At 36.4% G+C, this 25,680-nt stretch overlaps 1 protein-coding gene across 1 annotated transcript in view; it reads right to left on the reverse strand.

Annotated features, from left to right (window-relative positions):
* SBF2 (SET binding factor 2) overlaps window positions 1-25,680 on the reverse strand; it is a 494,333-nt gene that overhangs the window by 243,667 nt on the left and 224,986 nt on the right. Inside the window, 8 exon segments of the mRNA XM_078148119.1 lie at window positions 207-305; window positions 2,542-2,670; window positions 5,168-5,281; window positions 6,201-6,278; window positions 7,966-8,079; window positions 9,512-9,570; window positions 9,573-9,619; window positions 9,887-10,019. Coding sequence (XP_078004245.1) covers window positions 207-305; window positions 2,542-2,670; window positions 5,168-5,281; window positions 6,201-6,278; window positions 7,966-8,079; window positions 9,512-9,570; window positions 9,573-9,619; window positions 9,887-10,019 — 773 coding nt within the window.

A 25,680-nucleotide genomic window follows, 5' to 3' on the forward strand; every position in this document is an offset into this window, starting at 1 on the left:
CAAATTAGTCTAAAAAATGTGAGCTATTTCAGTGTAGGTTGTAGAGTACCATCTGTAAAACCATGAAATTTATAGTCCCACAGCTTTAAACCAGAGCAAAAAGATTATCACCAGGAGGCTGCTTTTCAATTTTGTAGACAATAAATCACCTCATTTGGTACTGTTAACATTCCTGAGTTAACTAAATAGACGTGAATATAACTTACATTTTTGAAGAGCTGCTCTGCAAGTTCTCTAATGTGCTTTATCATTTTCAGAGGGTTACTTTCTTCAACTTTAATTCGCTCCACTTCAAAGGCTACCAACTGAGGAAACAAAAGCCAGGAACCAATTTCAACACACAACATCTACTTGCTATGTTATTAAAATGTACAATAATCTTATATTATTCACAAATTTAAATGCCAGCATAAAACTATGATGCTAAAAACCTACCCCACTTTGTATTCTGGCTATTGTTCAGGCTTTAGGGCTCATGGCATAGGAATGCCATGGTCATTCTCTAATAATGTAGGATATTACTTCCTGTTAAAGATATTTCTAGGGCCCACAGGAGCCCTGCCAATCCCAAAACTGATAAAACTGGTAACACTTAGAATTTAGGAGGTCTAAACATTTCCTCAATATGTCAAGATTTTCATTAACCTTCAAAATCTTCCAGAAAAAAAGTATAACATCTTGTAATTCTGGTCTCTTCTCCTCTGAACTTTGGCCATTCAATTCAAAACTAAATTTGTACTTATTTTAGAAACTGGTGAGAGGCATGCTTTAGATCTCCTCAGTAAGAAACAATTCCTCCCTCCTAGGAACTTTCATAATACCTTAGCACTTGTTCAATTTTGCCTTCTGCTTCATACTATATTAATATATCATATTTATTTGTATACATGTTTTATTTCCTCTCTACCTGATATAAGTTCTTTAAAGGAAGGACCTGTTTTATTTCTCTTTATATTCCCATTCACTGCCTAGCATAGAGTCTGTATATAACAGGTATGCAATAGATATGGGCTGTATTGAATTATAAACAGGAGGCTAAAGCCTAGGGAGATTCAGTGACTTGCCCTCAGTCACACCAGCAGTAAGGGTCAGATGCCTGGGCTTGGCTCAGAGTTCTTCCCTGGACCAAAATGAGTGAAAGTCATGGGAAGACAAATAAGAATCACCAGTGAACCATAGGAGCTGTCACAAAGAGGAGGAGGCTGCCTCAGGAGGCAGGGGGTTTCTCCTCCTGGCTTTCCAAGGACACATGGGATGACTTTGTCACATGTCTGGTGGCTGAGATTCTCTTCCAAGGACAGATAGGCTGCTGGGCTTTCCTCCAACTCCAAAGTTGTGATCTGAGGAATCTACCCAATGTACCTGAGGCTGCTCTCTGGATCTCCTAATATAGTGGGGATCCTGATGTTAAACAGCATCATGATGATGTACGTGGGTCTATCACATGTAACCTTTTAAGAGGTAAACTATGAGCCTGAGAGAGGCTACTTTCTTTCATTTAGGGCTCCCCAGTAGCTCTTAGAGGAGTGAGCTTGATAAGAAAGAACTGAATACATTGTAGCTACTGCTGAATAACACACAAGGGGCCTAGCAGATAAGTCTGAGCTCTTCAGAAATGACCACTTACTTAGCAGACTCCACCTTGAAGTTTGTTGGTTACATACCAATATATAATTTCACTCCAATAAGGCTGGTAAGGTTATCACTTTATTATCACTTTCTACATCAAAAGTTCTGTTCATGTATTAAAATTACTCTAAAATTTAAAGCAAAATTATATAAAATAATTTTAAATTGTTATTTCTTTTTTATGAAAAATCATTAGTCCCAATGACGTGTATTTACTACTTCTAATACGTACTTTATTACTTAATATTCATATAAACTCTCCAGATAATTAAAACAGAAAATAAATTAAATTATACTCAAGATGTATAGTAAAAACTATTAAGGGTCTATAATTTTATTTTGTCCAGACCTGTGATTTCATTGGGTTAGGAATCTACCTCCACCAATGCAGACTGGAAGCTGCTCTGCAATTCATAGTTGGAGGAGAGGTCAGGTGACTTGGTTGGACAACCAGCAGGTGTCAAGTTGGGGTTTTAACCCAGGGTTTTCTGAATGAGGCAGCTTTCTATCCACTGTGTCATGCACTTCCTTCTCAAGATACTGAATGGTTTTTTTTAAAAATGTACTTATAGCAATAATTGTTATTAGATCGAAGATTTAAGAAAAAATCCCCTTCACTTTCACCTGTTACACTCATTCTATATAAAATACGACATATTAGATCAGGGGCTCTTAACCTGTTTTGTATCACAGATCCCTTTGGAAATCTGGTGAAGCCTATGAACCCCTTTCTCAGAATAATTTTTTTTTAAAATTCCTAACTGAAGTAAATGCTAGATTTCAGCTAGAGGTTACAGAAAATAACAATTTGCTTTTTCCATCTAAGTTCATGTACTCCTAAAATCTATTCATAGACCCCTTGGGGAATCTGTGGCCCTCACATTAAGAACCATTGCCTTAGATAATTCATACCTCATCAAAGAGATCACAGGATCTGTATGGAGGCCCTCTGTCTGACACAAAGCCTGCAAATGCCATTCCATTAAGCACCTTAATGAGGAAATCATTTTCAACCAAACCACGCTGTCCCAAGAAAGCTGTCTGTACAATAAAAAATATGAATGGGAGAGACCAATTAATAACTTACTAAGGTACACATGGACAAAATGTAAATATAAAACAAAAACCAAAACTACCAAATTTCTTCAGTTCATGAGGAAGCACCACTATTTTAAAGAACATTTGATACATTATGTTTTGATCAGAGTTAGGACTCAGAGTTAGAAGAACCTGACGTGGCCATTTACTAGCTAGGTAGATTAAAGACAAGTCCTTTTCTAAGACAGTTTCACCAATTGCCACCCACAGGGCAGACCAGGCAGACTAGCTGGAGTAGCCAGGCCCTCTGAGGGAGACACAGGAGGTAGCAGATGCCAGGTGAATCAAATAACCACTCTGACCAAGGTCACCCTTCATCCCTGATGGACACAGGGTGGGACCCACCCCAAAACCCTGGGAACAGCAAGGCTTCCAAACCAGTGCCCTCAGCCATCATCTTAAGCAGCAGCCCCTGAAAGATGAAGCCTGGCCTCTGTTCCTGAAGGGGCTACAGCCACAGCTAATGAAGACCCTGAAAAGAAAGTTCTTGGGGGCAGCTAGATGGCACAGAAGATAGAGCTCCAGCCTTGGAGTCAGGAGGACCTTAGTTCAAATCTGGCCTCAGACACTTGAAACTTACTAGTTATGTGACTCTGGGCAAGTCACTTAACCCTGACTGCCTCACCAAGAGAAAAAAAAGCTCCCCACCCCCCCCAAAAAAGTTCTTGCCACCAAAATCCTTGTCGAAAGGTTCATCATCAAAAATTGATACAATTTTATCAATAGAAACGTCATGAAAGAAGAGGCATTACCATCTGCTTTGCCACTTGACCCTAACTAAGGTCTGTGGGACCTTTCCATCTGACTTGCCCCTGAAACCTTCATAAATGTCATCTCCACTAGAATATAATTTCTTTGAGAGCAGGGACTGTCTTGCCTTTCTATTTGTATCCTCACCACTAGTAAATGCTTAATAAATGATTCAATCAGTAATCCTGCAAAATGGGGATCATACCATCTGAACCATTCTCTGGCAGGCTTGTTCTAAGGATTCAACAAGGTAAAAAGTGTAATGGCTTTTGTAACACTGCTCAAGGACAGGGCTTTTAAGAGGAAAACACCTTAGTGACACTATAATGCTACGGAAATGTGAGCTATGATTATTTGAAATAAAATGCCAAGTGAAAAAAAATTCATAATATGATTAAAAAATAAAAAACATGCTTATTAAAAAATTGGATCTCACAATATCCATGAAAAGGAAGTAAGTCCTGTCCATTGTGGAGGCCTGATAACTCTGGATGACATGTCTGAGCTGACAGGGGCTGTAGGGATCACTGCTAAGATGGAAATGAGAATCCTTGTGACACAACCTGTCACACAAGGCTGCTAAAAGCCTTGAATGGGATAAAGTCTATAAATGCTTCGTAAATGAAAATGGCTAAGTAAATGTCAATGAACATTTTTTGTTACTAACATCTGTGGGTTTAAAATTGTGCAATCGGCAAGAAAAACCACTGAGGCACAGCTCCAAGCCAATAGCACTTTATTAAAGGGTCGGTGGTTCCCACTACTGAAGTGGACCTCAGATCTTCCTCATGATCTTCCTTTTCCCAGGGCCTTACTTTTGTAGGGCTTGATACCCATACCCAAACATGCAAAAGACACACAGTAAAATACAAAATTTCATTGGTTGACAGACCTTGATTCTGACCCTCTACGAGGGCCAGAAATGATACATCAGTGTGGGGGGACACAAGATGGGCAAGGCAAGGGTCATCTCCAGTGACTAAGTGGTCATAAGATGGTCACCTTCTCATGTCAGAGAAGAGATGGTAGTCTGGAGGTACAAATTGGGGACTTTCTATATCATGCTACCCACAGTAGGCATGGACATGGAATTTGAGCAAAACAGGTGGAGATACCTTTGTCAGCATTCTTATGCTTGCCAAGTAAGCTTCATAATTGGTAAACAAGTGGTGAATGTTGGATTAAAGTTTGAGGCCCACCATAGAGGCCTACTATTAGGACCTACCTTACCTAATTATCCCTATATGAATTTTATAAAATATGTATTAGTACATGTATATTCTTGTATTGACTGTTAGATAACTGACTAGTATGTTACCAGATGAATATTTCACTAATAATCATTAATCATCATTACCCCTTATGGAATCACACTGAACTGACTGATACTGATTGGAATGGAGTAGGGGTCCAAATGAATAATTTTTCACACATCACTGTCCAACTCCCTTGTTCTACAGAAGAGGAAACTGAGGTCCAGGGAAAGACTTAGCCAAGATCACAGTCAGCCAATGGCAGAACCACGAGAACTAGAATCCACTTGATTTGTGATCAAATAGCTTTCTCACTACATTGTACTACTGCTTGTTTCTTCTAATATCTCACATTTAACTGTCTCCTGGTATTAGTTCTAAAAGGGGAGTAATTCATTTTCTTTTCACAGGCTGAAAGGTTTGTTAATGTTAGTTACCTTATGAAAGTGTATGACCGGCTCTGCATGGATTCTGATAAGCTGCAGGCAAGATCTATAGCCTTGGAAAAGCTGTGCAAATAATCTAAGGAAAACTGCCCGCACTTCTTTATCCTGAAAACAAGAAGGGAAAAATGTTAGGCTTTACTGAAACAACGAGAAAAGCCACAGAACCAATGAGCGGGAAGGGACCTGGGAATCATCTGGTCTCCTCTGCCCCCCACGTAGGGATCCCCATGTAGCAGCTCTGAGAGGTGGTTTAGTCTCTGCTCAGCACTTCCACGACGGCAACCCACAGGAGAAAGAAACGGCCCCTCCTTCCACTCTGGTTCCCTGCACCTTCTACCCACTGATTATAACATCATTCTCCATTAAACAGAAGCTCCAGAATTCTTTCCCTTGTCCGTGGGCTAAAGGAATACCCCTCTTCCTTCAACTCGTATCCAACAACAACACTAAAAGCTTCCAATCCTAAATTAATTCTAGAAATCAAAGCTGTATTAGATCTTAAAAAACTAAGATTCTATCAAAGTTCCTCTATGAAATGACTAACTTTTCCTATATTAATAAAGTGATGATCAAGATTTCTTTTTGGCAAATTATGTTTTTATAATCATGGGATTTTTTAAAATAATATTTTATTTTCTCCCAATTACATTAAGTCTTACGGTCTAAATTCTATCCCTCCCTCCCCTCCTGGACAGTAAGCAATCTTATATAATTATACATGTGCAATAATCATGGGAATTTTAGAACTAGTAGAGATCTTAGATACTTATCTAGAGAAAGCAACTGAAGCTTAAAAATAACATGCCCAAAGTCACAACCCAACCCTTGTTTCTATTCCAGCCAGTGGTCAGGGCTTCTGACTCCCAGACTAGTGCTTCTTCTTCTAGCTGTCCTGTGAGAGAACACTGTGATGCTTATCTGGTTGAAATTAAGGAAGCCGAGATCTCAATTCCTTAAATATTTTTCAATAAAAGTATCTTTTAAAAATTATTACAAAAAAATCAAAATTAAATGATAAACTTACTAGCATTTTTGAGTGTGACAGAGCTGTCCGTGGTGGAGGGAATGCATAATCTGCTACTTCTAGGTCTGGGTGCAAAATCTAAAATAAATATATTTTAATAAACAAATTGTCCTAATACTGTGGAAATACTTTTCTGTAAACAGAGAAAATGATAAAATTCCATCAATAGGCACCATCTTGCTAGCCGAGAAGTATTCAAAATTTCACAAGAGCTGAGTCACTCAATTAGATGACTCACACAAAATCTTTGCCCTTTTGGGCACAGTGATTACCTGTTTCAGAAACTGAAGTAATCAGCAAAGATGATAAAGGATGATATCAATTTGACAGGCAGGATAAATGAATAATCAAGCTCTCCAAGATCTGTTAAGATATCCTCAACCATTCTGGAAAGCAATCTAGAATTATGTTCGAAGAGTTATTAAACTACCCTTTAACCCAGCAATACCACTACTTGGTCTATTTCCAAAGATGATTAGGGAAAAATGAAAAGAACCTATATGTTCTAAAATGTTTGTAGCAGCTTTCTCTGTGGTGGCAAGGAACTGGAAATTGTAGTGATGCCCATCTAGGGTGCTGGAGAGGAGAGTCTATATTTGACAAATATAGCTAAGAAAACTGACATAAAATAAAGAGCACATTTATATAGCGTTCTAAGGTTGGAAAGAAAAATCGATATCCATCACCCGAAAAGACAAAAATAAAACAGGACCTGACCCTCCTCCACCCCTCCCCCCACCCTGCCCAAGGAGCTCACACTTGATCGAGGGAGATGACATACATACAGAAGTGTAGACATAAGGCAGAGAGGTTATTTTTTTCAAGTGTAGGTGAAGAGGAGCCCCTGGCACTGGGGGGATCAGGGTAATCTTCATGGAGAAGGTAATGCTGGAGCTGAGCTGGGAGGAAACTAGGAGTTCTCTGAGGTGAAACAGAAGGAGGGCCCTGCAGGCAGGAGAGACCGCTGAGGCAAAAGCACAGAGGTAGGAAACAGACTGGCATGGGAGAGGGACAGAAAGAAGACCAATGTAACTGCACTACAGAAGGGGCTGAAGGGCAGGTGTGTGTAATAAGGTTAGGAGGCAAAGTTGGAGCAAGATTGTGAAGAGCCTTAAATGCCAAAGAGAGGAGTCTGCACTGGACCCTGGATTCCTTAGAGCTTATAGAGTACAGGAAAAACCATGGTGGGACTTGTGCTTCAGGCAGCTGTACGGATAGTCAGCCAGAGAGGGGAGAGACTTGAGGCAGTAAGACAAAGTAGACAGCCCCTGCCAGAATCCAGGGAGAAGTGCCTAGGCCTGGAATACCGGTGCTGGCTATGTGAACAGAGAAAACTGCCAGGTATGAGAAAAACTGTGGAGGCTGAAATGACAAGACTTGGTGACTGACTGGATGTGTTTGGTGAGGGGTTTTTACATACAGGACATTATCTGACTTGATCCTCATAGTATCCCTGTGAGGTAGATGTGATGATTATCCTCACTGACAGATGGGGAAACTGAGGTTCAGCAAGCTGAAAGGGTTTGCCTGGGATCAGAGTAAAGGTCTGAGTGAGGCTGGATGTGTATCTAGGTCTCCCAGACAGCAATTCTAGCTCCATCCACTATGACATACTGTGTTACGCAATTATTCACCTACTAATATTCATTCAGAATCTGGAAACCATAGTGTTCACCTAAATAGGTGTCCAATGCCCTTATATTCCCAACCATTTAATTTCTATGCTGATTTTGCAAACAAAATCACCATTAAAAATATGACATACCAGAGAAAGGGCCATTTGTGTCTGATGTAACAGTGGTTCTGGGAGTGGAGAGAGGTGAATACATTCAGGGATTTTAATAGTGCCTCCATCCAAATCGGCAATGATTACATCCAACTGGAGGAAACAAAAATAAACCAAAACTGAAACTGATCATATGCTAATGTAAAAATATAAATTAATATATTATAAAATTATTCAACTGTATGTCATTATTCAAAATTACTAATCAATTAGACTGAGGTCCTGGATATCCTGCTAATAATAAGCACATGGAACAGTATAAATGAGATAGGAAAGGAATCTATTTACCTAATTAAGAGAACAGAATTTTCAAGTATTTTAGGTTAACATTAATCAAACTGGTATTTTGATAACCTCATGTAAAATTCTTCATAAAAATCCTACTCTTGGAGTCTCACTGTAGCACGGTAAGAACCTTGGATTCTTGAGGGCTATGCCAATAGAGTCCAAGGTTCTGCATGTTCACCCAAGACAGAAAGATGTGGGGTACAATCCTAGAGACACAATGTAGGCACCACTCAATGACCAGCTGGGCTCCCTGTGATCTCTATCGGTGGAGGGAGTACTTGCATTGATGAAATCGTGGACCAGTGAGGTATCAAAGAAAATGTTTCATTTTATTAGTTTTCCCTCCACATTCTAACCTATCAAAATCTTTCTGAATTTTCATTTCTAATATACTGATTAGTCTTCCTAGTTTTTTGTCACCTGCATTTATAATTGTGTCATCTACAGACTTAATATGAATATTACATCAGGGAAGGAAATCTTTGTTGATCAAAGAGAAGACTTTAACTTTGGCCCTTTCTGTTGTATAGTTTCACAAGGGGCTTAGAAGATAAATATGGCATGAGGGCCTTTTTCCAGCAAGAAAGTCTTGACAGAACCTTTGAAATCCTGGATAGATGCAAAATAGGAGTTGAGCTACTTTCTCTCTGTTATTTGTTATTGCTACACCATCTCTGTCAATATCTTTTGCAAGATTCAATCTAATAATTATTTACTGACAAGTAATAATGACTTCAAATGAAGACAAGTAGGCATCTCATCTCAGGTGGGGAGGCAACAAGCATATAAAAGCGTTTACTATGTTCTAGGGACTGTACATTAGGATAAGTAAGCTTTTAGAGTTGACAATGTATTCATAACTAGGACATTTGCCAAGGAACTTCAAATCCATCTTTCTTGATGGATCTGATGGAAGTTATGATTGTTGTTTGACTGTGATACAGATAATAAGATATCAATTTTATTATACCATTAGTGAATATACAAACTTATTATTCTATGAGAGAAGAAATTAATTACATGAATAGACTTATTTCCAGGAGCACTGATTCTAGCAGGCGTAAGGCAATATAGACAGTTATACGTTCAAGTGGATCCTATCATCCTTTTTTATCATCACCATTTTATTGAGAATTAAACAGAAACATCCTAACACTAGATTAAAGGTATCACTGGAAACAAAGAGATATGGTAAAATTTTTAAATAACGATAGTAATTGTAAATGTGAATACTTACAAGTTCATGGACTTCAGTACGAAAGACAGAATGAACTCCGATAATGAAAGGTGTTGGTGACTTAGAACTTCCAATAATTGAGCCGGAAGAATAGGGATATAAGGATAACTAGGAGTAATTTTTGAAAATCACATTAAGCATATTTTCTTTTTCATTTTGCATACATTTTTCTTTATAATTTCTTCAATGTGGCCTAGAATTTTATTATTGACAGTGTTCAAAATTATGAGTCAGTTTGTTGCATAACCTTCAGTGAGACACATGTAAGTGGCTCATATTTAACTATACTATTTAGCTGAAATCCCTTTGTAAACTTTATAGTCAGTGAGTATATAAATTGAGAATAAATATTAGGGCCAGTTAATAAAAGCTCACCTATATTTAAGAGGAAACATTAAAGACTCTAGTGCTCTGCAAGCATCACTAAGTCTCTGGAAACTGGTGGAATGAAAGAGAACCTTGTTTTCTGTGAGTACAGCACAAAAGAGGCTGAGGACATTTTGGATTCCTGAAAAGAGAAGAACACAATTTTACCACATGCATGTACATACCTCAAACACACTGCCAACAGAGAACAGAGAGATTAAAATGACAAGAAAGAGAAATCAGTGCTCTTGGAATCATTGTAGGAAAACATGTGGTACAGTTCTAAGTGGCAGAAAGCCAATGAATTTGCTGTTTTTTTCAAATGGTCAGTTTAGTTTGCCTAATCCTTCAAATCAGTACAACACTCATTATTTTATTATAGTCTGGATACTATTATGCATTCTTAAACTTAATTTCCACAATCCAGTCTATGTTTTTGAATAGTGATAACCAATGTTACTAAAAGAGTACATGGAAATAATGATGCTTCCTTACAGACCTGCGGTATTAGCAGATTAAATGAGACGGAAGAGTTTGGTTTTTTTTGAAACGTGCAGTAGTAGTAATCACTAAAGAGATGAGACTCAGAAATGGTCTTAAAAAGTACAAATACAAATTAGCTCTTTGAAAAATGGAATCACTCTTATTAAAAAGTATTGATAGAGATATTTTCCTTTTTCTGCAGCCACCAGGTGGGTTAAAGACCTTAATATCTCTTTCTTGGAGCCTTCTAACTGAGTGCTCTCCATGCATTTATTCCTGTTCCAATTCATTCTGAATGTGGCTGTCAGATTACAGTTCTGATCAGAACGTGTCCTTTTCCTTTCCACCTCACACTGGAAAATTTTCGATGTGATTCCTTCAATTCCTTTCCACTGCCTTTCAAATGAAAACCAAACAACATGACCAGTGCTTTTGTATATAACTAGTTGGGCTCCTTCCTGGATCACTGCCTTGTTGTGGCACAGGCTTGTGTAGCTGAGGTTACCCAGGACAGATAACTCACAGTGGAGAGTTCTGATAAAAAATGATCCACTGCAGAAGGAAAAGGCAAACCTTTGTCAAGAAAACCCTATGGACAATATTCTATGCTTCATGAAGTCACAGAGAGTCCGACATGACTGAATGACTAAACAACAATAACAACAAGAAGTTGGGCCTCTAAATCATAAATAAACCAATTAACCAACCAACCAACCAACCAATCAATAAAGTGCTTTTATAACTAGTTTGGAGTGCAAATCATAAACAAATAAACCAACCAACTAACCAATAAATTATTTTAAGCTTTAAGCTTTAAGTTAAAGAAGAAGAAGAAGAAGATTCTGAGCCAAACAGAGCAGGTTCAGAAAGTAGCTGCTGAGCAGAGATGAATCACAGAGAGAAGCAGCCCTTGGGAATGATTTGTACAATAAATACTCTTATTGAAGGAGAATAGCGTGAGAATATGGGAAAAAAGAAGGAAGGAAGGAAGGAAAGAAGGAAACAAGCATTTATTAAGTGTCTACCATGTGCCAGGCTCTGTGCTAAATGCTTTACAAATATTATATCATTTGATCCTCACAACAACATTGAAAGGTGAATGATTTTTACAGTTGAGTAAACTGAAGCAGATTGAGCTTAAGTGACTAGGACCTCATAGCTTGAAAACATCTGAGGCTCAATGTGGACTCAGGTCTTCCAGACTTTAGGCCTGGTACTTCTCTACTGTACCTCCTGCTCTGAGCAAAATGAAACAAAATAAAAACTAGTCATGCTGGTATTCAAGGCTTCTTATATTTTGGTCCCTACATTTCCAACCTCATCTACTATCATTCTCCTCTACACTCTTTAATGCTCTAACCAAATTTGAACACGCTCTGAACTCTTCTTCATTCCTGCCTTTCTTTAGGTTGTCTAATCTGCAATGACATTCCATCCTTCAACCTCTTACTCCACATACCTAATCTCTATCCCAAAGCCCAGTTCAAATGCCACCAATTGGCACCAATTGGAAGAATTGTACCCCTTAGGATTTTAAGTCCAGACCTAGAAAGGACTCACATGGTATCTAGTCTAACTTCCTCATCTTACAGATAAAAAACTATGGCCCAGGAAGTTTAAATGACTTGCCCACGACCACACAGATGATATGCTTCAGAAAGAGGACCTGAACCCTGGACCTCTGACTTCAGAACCAGAACTCCTTCTACAATACCAATTGTCATGCTGGGAAAAAACACTTCTACGTGCTCCTTCTGCCATAGTTATTAATATATGTCTAATTTCTCCTTTGTGCTGTAAGATCTGTGAGAACAAATGTCTTTTTGCTTACTTGTATTCACTACAGCACCTAGCAAGGGCCCTTGCATGTAGCCACTCCCCCTCACCTCAATAAATACTATTTAATGAATGAAAGTACTGACTGGTTATTACACAAAATATAAATTAAATGTTTAAATGACACTGTCCCTACCATTAGATGAGTAATTGACCCTACTGGCTATAATCAGGGGAACCCTGCCCTCTTCCCGTCAGGTGGTTCTCAAGGTTTTATACATTTGCTGCGATAAAAGTACTTTTACTTTTTAATAAAAGGTTTTTGTTTTTCCCTCTGATGACGATCTAGTTCCAGGACCAATCAATACACTGAAAAAGTAAGAAAACACATACAGTTTGGAAAACCTGTGGACCTCACACCTCCGCAAAGGGGTAGGCTGGGAGCATCCTCTCATAGCTTGTCTTTCAAAATATGCTTGTTCTTTATAAGTTTTCAGCATTAACTTTTTTTATATGTTATTGTTCTTTCTATTTACAATATTGCAGTCATTGTGTACATTGTTATCTTGGCTCTGTTTATTTCAACCTCGATCAGTACATGTAGCCCTTTCCCTGCTTTTCTATCTTCATCACCTTCCTCATGTCTTATAGCAAAGTAATATTCCTTTACATTCATGTAGCACAATTTGTTTAGCCATTCCTCAATCACTGAGTATCATCTTTAGTTATAATTCTTTGCTTTCATAAAAAGGGCTGCTATAAGTACGTTGGGGGTATATAGGGAATTTCTCTTCTTATCAATTGCTTCCTTGGGATATAAGTCCAGTGATAAAATCCCTGGGTCAAAGGGTATAAACATTTTAATCACTTTATTTGTATAACAAACTGCTTTCCAACATCTTTGTACCAATTCACAGCTCCATTAACAATGCATTAGAACACCCATCTTCCCACAAACCTTCCCAACTTTGACCATTGACATTTTTTGTGATTTTTGCCAATCTGCAGGGTGTGCGGTAAAACCTGAGTTGTTTTGATTTGAATTTGTTTTATTATTAGTGATTTGTAGCATTCTTTTATGTAGTTGTAAATATCCTTTGAACATTTAACTACGGAGGAATTGTGATTATCTATCTATCTATCTATCTATCTATCTATCTAATCTATCTATCTTGGATACTAAACCTTTATTAGAGAAATGTGATAACAAAGATTTTTTTTCCCTATTTGACCATTTTCCTTCTTATCTTAGAAACATTATTTTTGTCTTTGCAAAAGCTTTCAGTTGCAAATAGTTATCTATTTTATCTTCTGTCTACTCCTTATTTGGTTAAGATACATCTGCTACCTATAGCTATGAGAGGTATATAATCTGATTCTCTTCACATTTTTGATGGTATAATCTTGAATATTAAGGTCACACGTCCATTTAGAAAGTGTTGTGGACTATAGTATAAAATATTGGTTTAAGTTGAATTACTGCCAGACTACTTTCCAGTTTCCCCAGCACTTTTCATCAAATAACATTTTCTCCCTAAATAATTTTTATTTTCTGTTAAGTTTCATTGTTTTTGATTCCCCCTTGTCTCGTCTGTTCCACTAAGCTACCACTCTATTTTTCAACCAATACCAGACGGTTTTAGTGACTGCTACTTTATAACATAGCTTGAGAACTAGAAGTGCTATTCTCCCCTGATCCCTAGCTCTTTTCATCATTCTCCTTGATATCCCAGATCCTTTGTTTTTCCAAATGAATTTTGGTATTATTTAGTCAAGTTCCATAAAATACCCTCTTGATTATTTGATTGGTATAGCATTAAGACTGTAAATTCACTATTATACTAGCACATCCTAGCATGAGCATTTAATATTACTTCAGCTATTCAAAGTGTTCTTTACTTATTTAAGGAGCCCTTTGTAATTGAAACTTTCTTCTTCTTTTTTTGGCTAGGCAATGGGGTTAGGTGACTTGCCCAGGGTCACACAGTTAGTGAGTGTTATGTGTCTGGGGACAGATTTGAACTCAGGTCCTCCTGAATCCAGGGCCGGTGCTCTATCCACTATGCCACATAACTACCCGCTTTGTAACTGAATCTATACAAGTTGTTTCTGTGCTTTGGTGGACTGATCTCCAGATAGTTTAGTCATTTTACAGTTATTCGGAATGGGATTTGCTTTTCTATTACTGCCTCTAAGAGTTTATCATTACATAGAAATGTACGTGATTTTTAAGGATTAATTTTGTGGCCTGCAACCATGTAACTAGTTATTGTCTTGATTAGTATCTTTGCTGATTCCCTAGAATTTTCCAAGTATACCATCATATCAGCAGCAAACAGAAATAGTTCTATCTCCTCTTTATCTATATTCGTACCTTTAACTTCTTCCTCCCGCCTTATTGCTGTTGCCAGTTTTTCCATAACTATGCTGAATAAGAGTGGGGAGAGCATGCATCCTTGCTTTACTCCTTTATTTAATGTAAAAAGTTCTAGTGCATCCCCATTACATATGATACTTGCTTTTGGTTTTAAATACATTTTCTGACATTAAGAAAGGTTCTTCTCTGCCAGTATTTTGTAGGTTGCGGGGGCATGGATATTTTGGCTTTGAAAATGATTAATTATGTTGATTGTTTTCCTAATGTTGAACCATCCTTGCATCCGTGATATAAATCCAACTTAGTCATCAAGAATAATTTCTTGGATAAATCACTGTAGTCTGACAGGATTCTGTTTAAAATTTTTAAAATTATATTCATTAATGATATTGGTCTATAGTTTTCCTTTTGTGTTTTGTCCTTCTCTGGTTTAGGTATTAGGACTAGTCTTGTAAAAGGATTCTAGTAGGGTGCTTACTTAAAATTTTGAAAATATTTGTACAGTATGAAAACTGATTTTTTAAAAAAGTTTGATATAATTCTCCTGTGAACTCATTAGTACTTAGAGTTTTTTCTTTCATTGATAGTTTTTTTCACAGCTAGATTTATTTTCCTTTTTGGAGATTGGGTTATATAAAATCTCTATTCAGTTTTCTGTCAATTTAGGTATTCTATATTTTTTGAGTTATTTTCTAATTTTTTGTGCGTTCTCAGTTTTGTCAGCATATAATTGTGCATAAAACATTCTGATTACTCTTTTTATTTCTCCCCTTTTATAATTTAGTCCAACAAAAACAACAAGAAAAAACAAACACTGATTCACCTCTAGATGAAGTGTTGTGAGGTTTAGTACATGATGTTTTAGGCCTATTTCTCCACTATCATTTTTATTTGACTTATGCTTTCAACCGTGCTGCCTTGAGTACATTTAGAAAGAATCTCTTAATGACCTCTCTGTTGTTATTTTGTTGTTGTCCTTTGTTACTGTATATCTTAACACTTTTTGTATTTTTGTTGTCCAAGGTGTTTGAGAAGTGTATAGTTTCCCCAGGTCTGATTTTCTTCTAAAAATATTTCAAATCACTTTTCCCTACTGAATAGCCACCATTTTTAATTTATAGTTATGCTCAGATTTGTAGGTTAGATCACTATGGACTGTGTCTTGAGCTCCATTGCTCTTCAGAACATATTATTTAATTCCTTCTTACATTTTATGGTGGGGACAGAATAGTCTTGATTTTTTTCTCCTTGTATTTGAAGGCTTTCCTCCTGGTCACTTGCAGAATTTGTTGTTTATGAATGGAGTTATTAAATTTAACCACTATATGTCTTGGAATTTGCAGTCAGGTTTTTTTCCCCCCTGGAGGTGATTTTTTTCAATTGTCAGTTTATTTTTCCATGTTCAGAATTTCTGGAAAGTTTTCTTATATTACTTTTTTCTATTATAGTGTTCAGGTTTCTTAACTTGAGTTCTGGGAGACCTATAATCCTTAATTTGTCTCTACGCATTATGTCTTTGAGATCATCATGTTTTGCTTGTATGGAAAACATGCTTTCTTTTAATGTTATTGCTTTTTTACTTCTCTTCTTTGAGACTGTTCTTCAGTAAATTTGCATTTATAATCATTTATCCACTCTATATTCTCTATGGTGAGATGCCATTATGGATACAATTTTTTCTATTCTGATAATTATTTCTGCGAAGGCCATAGATTATATTGTCACAATGTCTGTTTCTGTTTCAAACATTCAGGAACATTGTGCTGTGGTTCCATTATCTCTTCAATATCCACTGAGTCCTCTATCTCATCAGATTTTGAATCATTTTCATTTGTTTTGTAGTATTTACTCAGAGATGCCGAAACTCATCCATATTTCTTCCTGCTGTTAATATTTTTTCCTGTTGGTTTATCTGATGATACTCAAGGCTTTTGAGCTTTTTCCTCCTGAAATATTCGGTAATTTCAGTCTCTTCCCCTTCCCCCTACCCTCACCACTAATTTTTCCCTATTGGTCAGTTTCTGACTCCCTCCCCTCTGAAGGCAGTTTCACTTATGGTTGGATCTCAAAGCATCTCAGCCTCCTACTATGCTGGGCAATTTACAGTTCGCCAGCCTTAAGTGCCTGTCCCAAATGATTTCTGGGAGCCTAGAACTGGCAGCAGCTTCATTCTGGGCCCTTTAGTGGAGTGCTGTGTAGTTCCTACATGTGTCCTGTTCCATTTCCTTCGTTCCTCAGATCTATAACCCACTGGCACAGAGTCTTATGAAACTACTATCACAACCTGAGCAAATTTTTATTCTTTGGAGTTTGGATCTTCATAAAATTAGGAGGAAGGGAGGGGGCATCAGAGTGTAGAGTTGAGTTCTATCAGCTAAGACATATGTACTATCTTGTTCTCTCTGTTTCTCTACTAGTCTGAAGAGCTTTGCAGTGGCACAGAATGTTGTCACATGGTTACTGGGGCCTGAGCAAATTTCTGCTGTTTTCAAGTTTGGATCTCCATTGCATTAGGAAGAAGGAAAGGTGGTTAGGGTGTAGAGATAAATTATTTTTTAAGATGTGGGTTGGCTTGTGCAACCCTGTTGCCTGGAGCATCTTCAGGGATGTGGGAGAGGGAGTTGCATGACACTCATTAGAGGTTAGGAAATTTTGGCCTTCTCTGCTTGTTGGTTCACAAAATTTTTATCATATTTGAGTTTTGTGTCTTAGACAGTGGAGATAGCTGAAACTGCTTTATCTCTATGTACAATTTCTACTTTAGAGAGGTTAGAGAAGATGAGAGAAAATATTCAGTCTGCCACCTTGTGACATAAAAATCCTGCTTGTTGAATTTTTTGAATATTTAATATTTTATTTTTTCCAAATTACATGTGAAAACAACTGTGAATTGACCTAACCACTCTGGAAAGCAATTCAGAATTATGCTAAGTAAAGTAACTAAAATGACCATGTACAGAAATCTCAGTGCTAGGCATATATGCAAAGAAGGCCAAAGATAGAAAGGTTCCATATATATTACAGAATCTTTTTAGCAACACTTTTTTGTAGTAGTAAAGAACTATAGACAAAATAGATTCCCTCTGATTAGAAGAATGGGCAAACTATGGTACATGAATATAATGGACTATTACTGTGCTATAAGAAATGATTTGGAAGAATTCAGAAAAGCATAAGGAGACTTATGAGAAGAGATGATGAATAAAATAGGCAGAACTACGAAAACAACACTGACAATGATTAAAACAATATAAATAAAAAGAATAAAAACCTCAGACTGCATTAAGTAGAGAAGAGTTGAGAAAATACATCTCTGTCCTTTTATTATAGTGGTGGGAAACTATGGGTACAGAATATTACATGGTCAGACCTCGAATTAGTTAGTTTGGCTGAACTATTTTTTCTTCTTTTAAAAACTCCCAACAAACCATTGTTAGAAAGAATACACTGCTGGGTAGAAGAAGAAAAAGAACATTTAAAAAAACTAATGTAAAAAAAATAGGTAAAAATAATTTTTAACAAAAGGAAAGCATGTCTCCATTAAAAAAACAAACAAACTACGGCTGTAAAAATACAACTTGAATTTAATGATCTACAGTGGCCACATTCTACAAGTCCACAGACAGTGATGGTATTATTAAAAAAAAAACCTCTCATTTCAAGTTGTTTGCAACTGACTAGGATGATGAAATGTTTAACTGATACTGAAATGAAAGCATATTTGGGATACTTCTTAAATGTCAAAATACATTGATAAGTATTTAAGATAATTTGGAAGCAAGAAAACAGTTTAGAAAGTTATTTCAACTTTTGATTCAATATAGGATACCTTAGTTAATCAATCCTTAGAGGGAGGTTCCTGTATCTATCTATCTATCTATCTATATATATATATTTTGTTGTATTTTTAAAATGGATTTGAGAGTTAGAGTCCAGTAAAAAAGCATTTTTCTTTCTTCTCAGCCTTCTCATACTAGCCTATGAGTCCCTCCACAATCAGGCTTCAACTTAGACTAATTTTACCTTTACCTTAAAGTACTGAACACCGCCCCCTATTTTGATCATACAGTATCCATGTCTTTGGCACACACTCTACTTCACCTAGAACAGTCTCCCTCCATACCATCTGTCTAAATCCCTCTCTCCTTTGAAGGCCCAATTCAGATACTACCTCCTTCATAAAGCCTTCCCTGCCACCTCCAGACAAAAATATCTCTCCCACAAATTTCTTACATTACTTTGTACTAATTTCACTTTTCCTTCATCAAAATTATTTGCATATTTGTCCTTCCCTTGCTATTGTGAGCTAGTAAAGAAAATTTATACCTCCAGAAATTGACACAGTATCCCATACTGGAAGGTAATTAATTGGTGATGTGGTATAGCAGAAAGTGCACTATTCAAACTCCACCTTCTGGTACTTACTACCTGTAGGACCTTGGGCAGATTCTCAGTCTCCTAGGACCTCAGTTTCCACATCAGTAAAATGAAGGAGTTGGATTGTGAAGTCCCTTCCAGTTCTAGATTTACAATCTTTTGATTCTAAATGTTGAATTTTTTTTAATGATGTCCTGAGTCAAAGGCAATGACTGAAGAAACAGTGGAGTTAAAGAAACCGTACTGTAGCAGTGACAGAGATGGTGTCTATAGCAAGGAATATGGAAATGTCATCTTCCAAAGAGGTAATGATGATAACAGTGGAGTTGGGGAATGCACAAGTTATACCACTGGATAAACAGCTGCTATCTCCCATTACTGGAATGGTCTCCTTCTCTACTTCTGCCCAGCATAACCTTGTTTTCCTTCAAGATTCAGCTCATACCTTCTGCAGCAGGCCTTTCTTCTCCATCGTGTCCTTAGAGAAACTGAACTGGACTGGGATCCCCTGCCTCAGCATGACCTCTAAGCAGTTTCCAAAATACAGTGCTCTGCAAAAACTGATGCCATAGATTAAAGCTTGCTTCAGTCCCCAAAGGAAGGGATGTGAAACTCAAGAAAATAATTGTGAATATGGCTGTACTAGAAAATTAAATATCCTATTTCCTTCTTCTAGGGCACAAAATATGTTCTGATTTCTTATGGTCCCCAAATTCTCCAACTATTTTTACTATATGTATTACAAGACAGAAAAGGGTCATTTTACTTATTTTTACTATAGTTGCACGGAAATTGAAAGACTAGTGATAGAAACATTGTAGGGAAAATGGCACAAACAGCTACACATTTATGTCTTTAAGCATCAGATTCTGATATATCACTTTGTGAGTTTATGAAACATAGCTACAAGCATTCATTCTTCAATAGAAAGACAATTTGAGAGGCTCCTAATCCCAGGACTTTTGCATGGCCATAAACCTAGTGTTGTAAGCACTCACTATTCTGATTCAAGAAACAGAATGTTCTCTTTAAAGATGCTACTTAAGAGAACAATTGTCAGAACCCTTGGTTCTTTCTTCTTGTGTATTTTCAAACTTTACTTTCAGGAACACAGAATCTTTTCATTTCTGCTACAAAAGCTAATCCCACTTCAAAAGTCACTAATTACACGATTTTAATTGGTAGGAACAGGAAGAAGAACTAATGGAAGCAGATAAAGATGGATGTGAATGAAACGGTTCCTTTTCTAACATACTAAAAATTTAAATGTTCAAATGAAACTTTCTTTTGAATAGCTAGTTACATGGCACCAAAAGAATTCTTCATGAAATGGGAAATGCAAAGCAAATGGGACATTAAAAAAATCATCTAGATACCCAAATTCAAATCTGAATTTAAAGTGACCTGAGAAAAGAGAGCAGCTTGATCTGGTTCTGGCTCTGGTGTCTTCCTGCCCGCCGGTAATTGGGGCCAGCTATAGTATTCCTCTGTACTTGGTTAAAATGAGTTACTTAACAGTTCTTTAAGGTTCTATCCACTTCCAAGAACCTGTAACACTTTATATGAAATACACTGCAATAACTGACTCATATAAAGTCCAATTCCTAAAATGAAGAAAATATTATAAATACTGAAAGTAATCATTTTGCATTACATTTAAGACCCAAGTACTTCCATTAAAATTGACATGGAAACAATAAGGACTTTTGTTTAAAAAAAAATGATAGAGAACAAGAGATTAATAGGAAATCACAAGGAAGGGAAGGCCTTGTAATGACAGTGACAACAGCAGAATGCTCAAAAATGGAAAAAACAATTCACTATCACAGCAATCCTTAGAAAGAAGAAAACACCCAAGAGCTGGAATAATGCTATTAGCCTGATACACACACAGGAAAGAAAACTGGTCAAGAATAAGAAAGCCACAGACAGCAGCCTTATCTGCTTCCTGTATATATGCCTTAAAGTTTTCCCCCAGGTACTGAACTCTTGACCTAGTGTAATAAGGGCTTTAAACAAAAAACAAAACAAAACAAACAAAACAAACCCAACAATAAACAAACAAAACAAAAACAAATTGCTGCTGCTAATCCATTATTTCACATGAGTGGCCCAGTACTGGTCTAAGAACCTGAATCCCAAGAAGCGTCAAATTAAAACGTGAAGGAAGACTTTATGTGTTTACCACATGGGAGAGTCAAATCTTTGCACTCTATCTGCTGAAACAAATATAGGACTATATTTGCCAATTTTTTAAAAAAAAAAGCATATTAGCCCCAAACCTACTAAGGTATATCTATCATACTCTTAAAATCTAATGTATGAAAGACAGAATATTTGATGCATTCGGTTTTCTCTTCTTCACAGGGTATGCAGCCCTCAGGTCTAAAGGATCTTTTTACATAAGGAAAAAACAAACAAACAAAAAGCAGCAGGAAAATAGTGCAGAGATCCTGATCAGGCAGGCCTCAATAATCTTGCCTATCTCCTGTTTTAGTTTTCATTTTCAAAACTGAGGATTCATCAATCAACCTAAAAATATTTACAATATTTGCAAATAATAATAACGATATAAAGCATTTATGCAGGATTTGCTATGTGCCCGGCACTATGCTAAAGTGCTTTAAAATTACTATCTCATTTGATCCTCACAACAACATTGGGAAGGAGGTGCTATTATTATCCCCACTCTATAGTTGAGAGAACTGAAAGGAAAGATAGATAGTAAGTGACTTGCCAGGGTCACACAGCTAGTAAGGGTCGGAGACTGAATTTGAACTCAGCTCTTCCTGACGTCATGTCCAGTGCTCTAGTAAGAAACGTGTTAAAACACTCTTGGTATAAATCCTTGACCACAACAAGCCACAATTTAGTTAAACACAAATACATGAAATAACCTAATCAAGGCTACAAATCCTCAATATTTCCAGTCAAATGATATTTAGGTATTTTATAATCATGTGAAATGGTAAAGGTAAAAAATTATTCCACATGTCATGAATGGAAGTCATGACGGAAGCTGGAAATCTGTGGAAGTTGAATTTTAATCTTCAAATATTTGTTTCACTACATGAGATTCTAGTAAAGGCACCATGGAGTAAAGAAAAGAATGCAAGACTTGGAATAGAAGTTATGGGTCTGAATCCCTGCTCTGCCACTTGTACCTGTGTGATCTTGGTCAATTCAATTAACCCCTCAGGTTCTCAGTTTCCCTCTCTGCAAAGTAAGGGGACTAAACTAGATGATCTTCATGGTCTCTTCAAACTCCAAAATCCTATGAAATTTAAAAATTTACCTAGTGGAATCAATGAAGAGGATAATAAGATTATATAATATGAAACTACAAAATCACTAGATTTCTGTGTAATACAACAAAACTAGGAGAAATACTTAGAAAGAGAAATTCCATTAAAATAACTACAAGAATGAATAAAATATCTGAAAGTTAATCTAACAGGACACAAACTAAAACTATACAAATAAAATTATAAAACACACCACAGAAATAAAAACTTACTAAATAGTTTGAGAAATATTCTATGTTCATGGCTTCTTACACCAATGTAATAAGGACAATACTATTTAAGTGAATTTGCATATAGAGCACTACCAATTCAATTACCAAGGGAATACTTTACAGAAAATACTAAAATGATAACAAAATTCAAATGATAAGAAAATATGTTAAGAATTTCAAGGGAAAAAATGAAAAAAGGTGAGAATAAAGAAGGTCAGGAATTAGCATTTAAAAATTATACAGCAGTAATTGTTGCAACTATCTGGTATTGATTAGAAAAAAAAAATAGAGAAGCAGGTTAGTGGACAATCAAGTTTCAGAACCTAATAAGTTGAGTACTCCCAGGTTAAACGAATCCAAGAGGACAAACATCTAGAAGAGGGGCTCCTTATGTGACAAAAATTGCTGAGAAACCTGGCAAATGGACAAGAATAGGGCAGAAAACTGTCTTACAGCAACACGCTACACACTGTGGCACAATAAATTCCAAAATAATTAAAGGACAATATCTTTTATATGTCTGTTCCCCTTTCTCTCTCTGTATAGGCATATATATGTGTGCGTGTGTGCGTGTGTATGTACGTGTGTGTGTATATATATATATATATATATACACACACACACACATATATATACACATGTATGTATGTGTGTGTATATTTCACAATTATATTTAGTGGATGAATTCATAACCAGCCAAGAGAATATGAAAGAAAAAACAGAAAAGTTTTTTTTATATAAATAAGACTTTTACATGAACAAAATGCATGCTGTAACAATAAAAAAAGATATAAGTAGGGAAATTATTTGCATTAAACATCTCTGCTAAAAGTTTGAAAGCAAAAATCTACAGGGAATTTGTACAAATATGTAAGACTAAGAGCCATTCCCCAGTTAGTCAAAGGATATTACCAAATAGTTTTCCAAAGAAGAAATAAAAACTAAGCAACTGTGTGAAAAATTCTCCAAATCTCTAATAAAAGAAAGGCAAATTAAAATAAGTGAAGTATTACCTAACTCACATGAAACCGGAAAACGGAGAAAAAAGATTTAAAAAGTTAATACTAGAAGATTGGTAGCAATACAGTTAAGACTGTACGGTTAGACTAATACACTGTTAGTGGAGATGTCAGCTGGTCTACCTATTATGTAAAACAATTCATTAACGTGAGGAAGAAGTTCATGGCGTTACAGTTTGAAGTACGGGAGAGCTCTCTTTTATACTGAACCAAAATCTGCCTCACTCAAACTTCCACCCTCTTTGAGAAGCCCAGAATAATTTTAGACCCTCCTATAACTACAGCATATATGTATTGATGAAAGAAATTGGAGTTATTAAGCCTACAGAAGATTTATAGGAGATAGAATTTCTATGTTCAAGTATTTAAAGGGCTGTCATGTACTATCTTAGGAACAGTGTTCTAAAGTGGTAGATGGCAAAATGACCTTACAGAAGAGTTCTGGAATGCTGCAGTGAGATTTGGTTATAATGTTACTATTACTAGGTAATGATGTTACTGCCAAACAAAGTTGATTAGGGTAATATTATATAAGGAATGTCTGTACTAGAAAACTAAAAATGAAAACCCTCCCCATATCTCAAGAAGCCAATGATAATTCAGATGGTTTCTAAAGCTGCTTCAATGAAGTAATGGGCATTACTCACTACCTTAATAAGTATGTAAGTTGATAATGATACTATGGTGGTATGGTGGTTTTTGCTGGGGTTTGTCATTTTTTTCCCTTTCACTTCTTCAGTTAAAATGATATTAGGATCCTTAAATTTTCAAATCCAAGCTAAAATTAATACAACATTCAAACCCATCCTTCCATACACATTGACCAAAAAAGCAGAGGATGAAGAACCACAGGATTCTACTCTATTGTTTATATTGCTTTTTCTATTAATGTTTAAATATAAGTATTATATATAAAGCCTTCTGACTTTAAGACAAGAGAGCTCTCAATTATGTCTCTATCTTGTTTATTTGTTTCCTGTTATTGGTCACTACTTTCCAAGATTCAAGGACTGCTCAACTTCAAACAATTGCCATCTGGATCCACTCTGGAAATGAGAATGTTTTTCCCCCTTTCCATCAGCTGTGTTACTGAGATGTACAGGAAAAACAGCTTTGAAAGGCCTGGCTGATAACTATCTGGGTCAAATTCATGCTTACTGAAAGACATAATTATTTTCAGTTTTTCAGAAGGTTTTTTGAAGGTAAGTCTAATGTTCTTTGTGGGAAATGACAAAAAGAAAATTTTGTATATGAAAATATGGACCATTTCCCTAATAAGAAGACAGACTGCCCTAGTTAAAGAAGGGGAATTAAGTCGAGACCTGAACAATCTGACATTAAAGGTATACACATTCTGGCAACTGAGACACAATGTGCCACTGATAATCAATGCATGTAAAATTTAAAGACCAAAATAAGAAATCAAAATGCTTTATTTAATCATAATTTGTAATTAAAATGCAAATAAAAACTAAAACAGAACCATCTAGAAAGGCTTAATTCATGAACTGTTCAAAAATATTCTTCTAATTCAAAGATAGCCTTCTTAGAGTAGTAGATTATGAATCATACTAATTATGCTTATCTGTTTGTCATGATAATGGCTTGTATTCTATACTCTTACCCTCTGGTCAAAATGCCAGTAAAACTATCTTGATAAATGTATTTAGTTACCATTATTGCCACCAACAACACATTTACTGTAGGATACTGTGCTACTTGCTGCTACCTTCTGGGAACAAGACAGGTTATATGGAAGAGAGTCCTACCCTTGAGGAAATGTTTAGCTGAAAAGCCAGGGCATTTACCCTCTCTGAGACTTCATTTCCTCACCTGTAAAATGAAGGGTTGGGCTAGATCAGGGGTGGGGAACCTGTGACCTCGAGAAACCTCCTCTGAGATGATCTCAAAAATCTCTTTCAACTTCAAAGTCTATGATCTCAGCTATTTCCCTTTATCCTTATCATCTTTTTGCAAATGAGGAAAGTGAGCTCAGGAAGGTTAAATTATTTGCTCAAGGTCACACAGTTAAGTAAGTAGCTGGGCTGGAACTTGAACTTGGGTCTCCTGACTACTAGTCTAGGAATCTTTCCACACTGCTTACCATCTATCCTTAATTTCTTCAAAAATACCAGGTATCTCATTAATGCTGTGTTTTGTTCTTATGAATAGAAAGTTATACAATCAAAGCAATTAGGAGCATTAGAAATTATCTAATCCAACTCTTTATTTGATGAAGAAACTGAGATAAAGA

The sequence above is a fragment of the Phascolarctos cinereus genome, unplaced genomic scaffold (assembly GCF_003287225.1).
Source record: "Phascolarctos cinereus isolate Bilbo 61053 unplaced genomic scaffold, phaCin_HiC Scaffold_9;HRSCAF=440, whole genome shotgun sequence".
NCBI lineage: Eukaryota > Metazoa > Chordata > Mammalia > Diprotodontia > Phascolarctidae > Phascolarctos > Phascolarctos cinereus.